Genomic DNA, 8,185 nt, shown 5'->3' with positions numbered 1-8,185 from the left:
GGTCCAAACTTTGGGGCTGCTCTCCTGGATAGAAATATTGGGATCGTATTTTCGAGATTGCGGCTCCCCCCTATATTTTGAATGTCAGAAATTCGAATCAGTAAAAAAAAGGTATGTTCGTTCAGAGAAAGTGCGTTTTTGTGTCTGATTTCGTAACTTGAACTATCGTCTGCACTAACTAATTAGGGTATTTGAAGTCACCTCCACGAGCCATTTTGATTGAGTCCTAGATCGTGAAGATCCTATCATTACATCAAAAGTTACTCAGGGTGATCCGTTTTTCCTTATATATGCGACAAGTCATTAATATTTTTGAATATTTTTATTTCTTTTTATTTATTGAAATGTTTTTTTTGTACTTAGTTACGAAACATTAAATAAGATTATAATGAGTTTTAAAACTTTAATTTGAATTAACTTTAAGCTTTGAAAAAATTATTTAATATGAAACAATTAAAAATTTGGGGACTATGATGACTAGAATATAGCTCAATGAATAAAATAAAACTAAAAATATTCAAAAATATTTATTAGTTACTTAAATAAAGATATAATATTCATATATAAGCTTGGTTCATGGAGGAAGTAGAGTAATTTTTATTGTTTGAAAGTTTTTTTTTATAACCTCTGACATTTGGACAAAAGAGCTTTTCAAGAACAACAAACAAATAAAAATACAAAAAGTTTTATTTAAGAATGATGACTGATAAGAAATATTTTAAAAAATTCCTTTTTCTTAATGCTGTAGACAGATATTTTGAATTTTCTCAACTTAAAAAAAATCTTTTTTCTTAATTCTATAAACAGAGATGTATGCTTTCAATTTAAAAAAACTTTTCATTTTGAAAATCTCTTTTCTTAATGCTGTACACAGAGATGTCTAATGTTCTCAACTTAAAAACCTCTTTTCTTAATGCTGTAGACAGAGATTTCAAACGTTTTCAATTTAAAAATCTTTTTTTTTTAATGCTGTAGACAGAGATATCTAAGGATCTCAACAAAAAACTGTGCGTTTATTTGAAAGATAAAAACCTATTCGAGAAATAATATTTCTCCAGTTTGAGCACAAAGGTTTAAATTAATCTGCTTTTTCTTGCCAAATATTCAATAAAGGAAGGTCTAGGAACAGGCTCAGCTGCAATTTTGGGTGGATTATTCCTTTTAAATGAATTGAAGTACTTGATGATCCTTTTCTTTGCTGATAACCAAAATGCGAATCCAGAAGTATTGTGATTTGCATTATAAACTCGCATACTTGCATCATAATATTCTCTTTCAGCCAGATACCTAAAAAATAATAAACTCAATAAAAATGGAGTAAACTCATAACCTCAACTTGCTTAAAACAATTATCCTCTATACATGAAGTCCCCCACAACCTTCTATTTATAATTTCAAAATCCTTTTAAAAAATGAAATAAAAAAAGTATGCTAATTATGCGTAAAAAATTTTCTGCTATTGAACTTTAACAAATCACTAGCAAAGAAGGCGGAACCGAAAACATGAAAAGCTGCTTGATTGCTGCTGAACAGCAATTCTTATATACTATTAAACTTCTTGTAATATGTATAATTGGATATAAAAATAATTAAAAAAAGGAGAAGAGGGCATAAGTGTCCACGGTTAAGTTTTTACCCAGGATATGTTTTAAAAAAAAATTACAGATTTTTTTTAACAAGCTAATATAACTTTATTGGGAACAAAAACAAACACAAAAACATAAATACAAAGAATATATATTCGTCGTCAAGAGAAAAATCCTGTTAAGGCGACAAAGAAAAGTAATACAATAAATTTAAAATAGAAATTTAGAAAAGAAAAAAAAAAGAAAAAAAAAGGGGGGGGGATATTACAATCAAAAATTCTTTTGCTCATCATAAGACATCATATATTGTTGAGCACTGTCATAATAGAAAAAAAATACATGAAACTGTATAAAAGAATAACAAAGGTAACATAAGAAATTCATTTGGATTGGCACAAGACTGGTATAAAAAAATCAAATGCTTCCTTTAAAGTAAAAAATAGAGATCTAAATCGTCAATGTTCATCACAAATTGAAATAAAGCAAGCTTAAAAGAAGAATATATTTGGTTGTTTTGCAACTGAAATGGTAATTTATTATATAATTTAGGTGTTAAGTAAAAAAACTGTTTTCGTGAAATTTCTTTTGAAAAGTGGGGAATCTCATATATTTCAGTTGGTCTCCTTGAAGACACATTAGTTTTTAATTTGCATATTAATTTATTGTTGTGTAAATAAAGTAAAATACGAAAAAATACATTATGGCGAAATGGTAATAGGTTAATTCTTGTATATATATTGGTAGTAGTTATACTTCAATTATTTATATTTAGAGAATTAATAATCTTGAAGCATTTATTCTGAACTGAGATTAAAGGAAGTAAATTAGTTTTATATTCATCGCCATATATTATTGCACCATAATTAATTAAAGAATAAAACCAGGAGTAATAGAGTGCTTTCACAAAATTAAAATGAATTTTATTCTTAAGATGATAAAATTTAACTCAAACAAAACGCAATTTTTTAACTTAAATTGTAAATATGTGTTTGCCATTTCAAATTAGAATCGATATATAGTCCTAAATATTTGATATTATTTACAGATTGTAGAATATAGCATTGACAATTTTCATTAGTACTTTTACAGGAGAGAGAGTGAAATTTTAAATTTAAGTTAAATTTTGATTTTTTTAAACAGAAATAAATATATTTAGTTTTAATTAGATTTAAATTTAAGTCATTTACTGTAAGCCATTTTGAAATTACGCGTAAATCAGATTCAATTTGAAAAATTAGTTGATTTAAATCAGTGCAAGAACACAAAATTACGGAATCATCAGCATATGTTATTATCTTACCAAAGTTTGAGTTGACAAAAGTCATTGATGAATATAATAAACAATAAGGGTCCTAGAATAGATCCTTGAGGAACACCATGGTTTGAAAAAATATAATTACTAAAATTACTTCGGATTTTAACTCTATGTTCTCTGTTTGAAAGATATGAAATAAACCAATTCAAAATAATTCCTCTGAAACCAGCAAATTCTAATTTTTTGATTAAAAGATTGTGATTGACAATATCGAAAGCTTTTGATATATCAAGAAATATAGCTACAGTTATCTTATTTTCAGCAATACTATTATGAATAAATTTTGAAAATTCTAAAAGAGCTTTTTCTGTGCTTTTGCCTTTAATAAATCCTTGTTGATTTTCAGAGAAAAAATTTATAAGTTTTTTAAATAATTGTACATTTTATCAGCTAGAGCTTTTTCAATGATTCTGGAAAAAACAGGTAATATTGAAATTGGTGTATAGTTTGATAAGCAATTTTTATCGCCGGTTTTAAAAATAGGAGTTATGGTTGCTCTTTTTAAAGAAGTTGGAAAAATGGATGATTTGATTGAGGTATTGATGAAATTAGTTACAAAATTTATATTATTGAGAGCAAATAGTTTAATTAATTTTGCATTAATACCGTCATAGTCAAATGAGTTTTTATTAGAAAGAGAATTTATTAAGTAAAGTACATCACAATCATTCAATTCTATTAAAACAAACGAGGTTAAACTTGGTGAAATATATATTTAAAATCTGTTTGAATTTGGGTTTGAGGTGCTGTTAGCATTTGAAAATGATTTGTTGAATTGATCAGAAGATTCATAGTCGTTTAAAATATCAGGTAAAGTAGGTGATTTGCTCTAATTACCAATAATACTATTTACAAGATCCCATTTTTGTTTATTTGAATCACAATTTAAAAATTTAATTTTTAAATATTCTGATTTTGCTGTTTTAATTAAGTTCTTAAACTCAGAAACTATAGTGATGTATGCTGTTTTGTAAATAATATCCCATGGATATTTTCTAGTTTTTTTGAATAGTTTTTCCTTTCTTCGAATTAAAATCAAGATATTACAAGTCATCCAGTTATTTTTGGCTCTTTTGTTTGATTTATGCGCATATTTAAAATTATTTTTTAAATTATTAAGTTTGATAAAAAAAACTTAGATATTGTTGATCAAGAGAATCTTGAGGATTGTAATAAAATTTGTAATTTGACAGATAATTATAAAGCTTATTATAGTTGATTGAAATTTTATTTTCAGTTTCCTTAATTTTACTTACCTCATCGTTATAAACACTGCAAAAGGTTGGATAGTGATCGCTTATGTCATTTATGAATATTCCGGATTTGACTGAGAATTTATTTGTTTTTACGAAGACATGATCAATTCAAGTTGACGAGGAATTTATTATAGTTGGTTTGTCTATGTAATTTTGAAATCCAAATTGGCATAATAAATTAATATATTCATGAGTAATAAAATCATCACTTAGAATATCAATATTTATATCACCCATCAGTATTATATTAGGATATTTAAGCTTAGAGATTATTACTTTAAGTTCAGTATTAAAAAAATCAACACTAAAATCATGAGATGTATATAAAGATAGAAATAATAAATCTAAAGATTTGCAATCAAGTAATATAGATTCTGCAGAAGCAAAATGTATAGCTAACTCTGAAATATCAAGACATAAAAACACGAACACCTCCAGAGCGATTATTATTTCTGCAATTAAAGAATGAATTATAACCATCTATTGAGTAAAAATTAGTTTAATTTTGTTAAATCCAAATTTCCGACATAATTATGACACTTATATTTTCAATCATGCTAGAAATATGTGAAATAAAATTATCAAAGTTGGCTCTTAAACTTCTAATATTTATATGTAGAATATTAATGTTTAACTTACAGGTTGAAGTAATAAAAAAATTTAAATCGTCCAAATTTTCAGATTTTCTGCAGTCCGGCACAGATAAAAATGTTTCTTCAGTTAGATGGAATATTAAGGTCTTGAGATGATTTCACTCGTATTATTTTGGACGATTCATCTTTTCTCAGGAATATTTTACCGTCGCGAACCCAACAAAACTTGAATCCCTTTTCAGATTTAGCCTTACTTGAAAGACAAAATAGATGCTTCAGTTCGGGAGTCAAATGTTCATTGAAGTAAACAGGCATTTCTTTGAACCTGGAGTTGACTTCGCAGGTTGTAAGTTTACGATTTCTCAGTTTCCTTAAGAGCTCATCACGTACAGATTTGGATTTAACTTGAACGATGATGGGTTTAGGTTTATCTTTATTAAAGCTGGGGACTGTGTGAGCGGTGATCAGATTTTCGGATATATTAGTATTCGCAACATTATCAATCTGGGATATTGCTTGTTGTATGTCTTCATTTTCGCATTCGGGAGAGTTATTTATTTCAAAGTTGGATCTTCGGGAATATTGCTTGAGTTCAATAACTGCTTCTATTAGTTCATTCATTTCCTTCTTTATTTCTGCGTTTTCTCTAGTTAGCTGTTCATTCTTTGCTTGTAAAGTTTTGTTTGCATTTTGTAGCTCTGTGATAGAATTTTTCAACTCTTGAATTATTTCACTACTGAATTTAATTGAACGGGTTAAATCATTGAATCTGTTAGTTATTAACTCTTTTAGGTCTTTATTTTGCTGTAATATATCCTCGAGAATGTCTGGGCTAGTTGCACTTTTTATTTTCGTTGGGTTTTCCTGTGTTTTTGAACATTGTACGCAGGTCCACTCTTGTTTTTTATCAACAGTAAGTCTTCTAAAATCTCTTTCAGTGAAACCACCACAATGAAAATGAAAAACAGAATTGCATTCACCTTTGCATGTAAATCCATCCGAGTCTTCCAGAATTGGTTCTGTACATGCTTTGCACAAAATTTTTGACGAAGACATTGTTTGAAGCAATATTTATGTATAGAAAGTTTGCTTACTAAAACGTTAGATTGATATTTTCAAATTTTTAATAATTATAAGTGAAATTAGATTTAAAACAATGGGTGAAATCAAAATATTCAAGGAGCGAGAAAAAACGTGCGCAACAGAGGCTATCAGCTGTTGCCTTTTTCCATTTTTTTTTAAAAAAAAATATCGGATAAAAAAAATGCTGATCTTTTTGCTATTTTTTTACACTTTTTTTACTTTTTAATTCCATAAAATATTAAAGCATAAACTTGTTTTCCAATATGTTCACGGCTAATTGAATATAACCGTTCTTAGCAAATAACTGACATCCTTTCATCATTCAGGTTAATAGGAAAAGTCGCTAGTATTTTTTAATTAGTATGTTACTTGCAAGCCTTATTTCTGTAAGCCCACATAGTATTAAACTAATTTGAAAATATATCATTCATTGTTCAATTAGCCTGATTTATTTTAGGATGTTTGAAATAAGCTCAGAATAGTGAAGTCATGTAAATAACTTATTAAAGGCTTAAGTCAGTAATCCTAAGCAAATCCAGAGTGATTGAGTAGTACTTCGTACATTTCCGAATTAGAATAAAGGCATGAAGTCTTATTGCAATAAGCCTAAAAATATTAGGCAGTACTGGAAATTCTTCAAATTAACCTGATGCATAACAAAGAGTCGGATTTTTCAATAAACCATTGATGTTTAAATGTACAATATCTACTCATTTTTACGGGTAGAAAACTCGATTATCTTACAACTGAAACTCTTACATGCCATGAGTTTTCATAATATGAAGTTGGTTTTATAATATCATCTTTATTCATCTATTAATTCACCAATCACGTTGTGTGACTGATAATGGATTAACAGCACACACTGTTCTGAGAATTTTTAACTGAAATTCGTAATCTTTATTCATTTATTAATCAGTCAAGCACGTTCTGTAACGAATAATGAATTAGCAGCACACATGGTACTATGAACTTTTATACTGAAATACTTCATGTTTATTCATCGATTAACAACCAAGCAGGCTCTGAGACTGGTAGTGGATTAACAGCATACAGTGTTGCAGAACTTTAAAGTTATTTGCGTTTATATTTAGAAGAAGTTGCGTTTTCTGCTTGTTAAATACTGTATACTTTGCTTTTTTTAGACTCCAGACTATAGCATAAGAAGACCAATTTTATACTTACTGCTGAGGAGGCCATCTGTTCTTTTGCAAATACATTTGATAATCATAATCAAGTCTTTGCAAAAGCGCATGTAGTTCAATATTCTTGTAGTTTATGATGATGTAATACTGACACCATTCAAAGAGTTGGTCTGCATTATGAAGCTAAATAAAAAAAATTTAAAATCAATTTTCTAATTTTTATAATATTTATTTGGGGTAAGAGTCAAGGTTTTGCATTGTTTTCACTTCCTTTCCTTCTAATATGACATTTAGAGCGTTTTGTAATTGCCTCCCTCTATGCATGTCTTTAGAGTCCTTGTCAAAAACGGAAGTCAAAATTTTTTTGGTTTAAAATTAGTAGTTAAGTGAGAAAGAGCAGAAAAGTTTCTAAAATCGAATGAATCACTAATGCAAAAAAACGGGATAAAAATATCAAAACCAGTTTGATTGCTAGAAAAATTTAAAATGTTTCAGTTTTTTCCAGCAGTGAAAGGGCCTGATTCTTTATTACTTATTCAGATTTTGATAAAGTTTTAGAAATTAATTTGTGATCTCCAATGCTTGTACTTTTTGTCTTCAATTTTTACAAAGAATCTAAAAGTATTTGTATAAAGGGTGGTATTTTAAGAACCTACTGTATATATTTGATTTAAAAAAAATAATCATTATATGATGCTTTAAAAGTTTACAAGTTATATAATTTTTAACAGAATGAGTCACGGTGGCTCAAGGAACTGAGCGTTCGCCTTCCGATGAGGTGACCCTGATTCGAAACCCATCGGTGACTGTCTGATACGAATTGTGCTCCCGGCTTACACCGACCACAGTGCTGAAGTAAAATATTCTCAGTAGTAGATGTTTCATGGATTAGAATTTCCTTGACATCGGGCTGACCATGAGAGGTTTTCTTCTATATGCTACGCAAATGCGGTATAGTTGCCTCAAATAGTCCTCAACGAAAGCTAGTTTGCTCCAATGCTTATACAGAAGTTTGTGTCTTCTGGGTTGGATTTAAAATTATAAGGCTACGAAGTAGAAGATTGATAATAGTAAGCTCAGAATGTGGTCGGCTGTTTAAAGACGGTCATAAAATAAAATATAAAACAACAGGTTGAAAGAGAGCCATGTTGGCTCTGAGTATAGAGCTCTTGCCTCTCAATTAGGTGACCCAGGTTCATATCCCAGC

General features: G+C 28.6%; 1 protein-coding gene across 12 annotated transcripts in view; it reads right to left on the bottom strand.

Annotated features, from left to right (window-relative positions):
• Nucleotides 1-573: 573 nt before the first annotated feature.
• Nucleotides 574-8,185, bottom strand: part of LOC107456640 (rho-related BTB domain-containing protein 1) — a 104,145-nt gene continuing 96,533 nt past the window's right edge. For all 12 annotated transcript variants that reach the window (XM_087155833.1, XM_087155836.1, XM_087155839.1 and 9 more), the window contains 2 exons: nucleotides 7,019-7,161; nucleotides 574-1,287 (listed from right to left, as the gene is read on the bottom strand). In XM_087155833.1, coding sequence (XP_087011959.1) covers nucleotides 1,074-1,287; nucleotides 7,019-7,161 — 357 coding nt within the window. In that variant the 3' untranslated portion in view covers nucleotides 574-1,073. The remainder of the gene's footprint in view (nucleotides 1,288-7,018; nucleotides 7,162-8,185) is intronic.

Source organism: Parasteatoda tepidariorum, chromosome 12 (assembly GCF_982258835.1).
Source record: "Parasteatoda tepidariorum strain Cologne lab strain chromosome 12, Ptep-v5.0, whole genome shotgun sequence".
NCBI lineage: Eukaryota > Metazoa > Arthropoda > Arachnida > Araneae > Theridiidae > Parasteatoda > Parasteatoda tepidariorum.
Note: the sequence above shows the minus strand (reverse complement) of the source record. Positions and strands in the feature narration are given on the sequence as shown.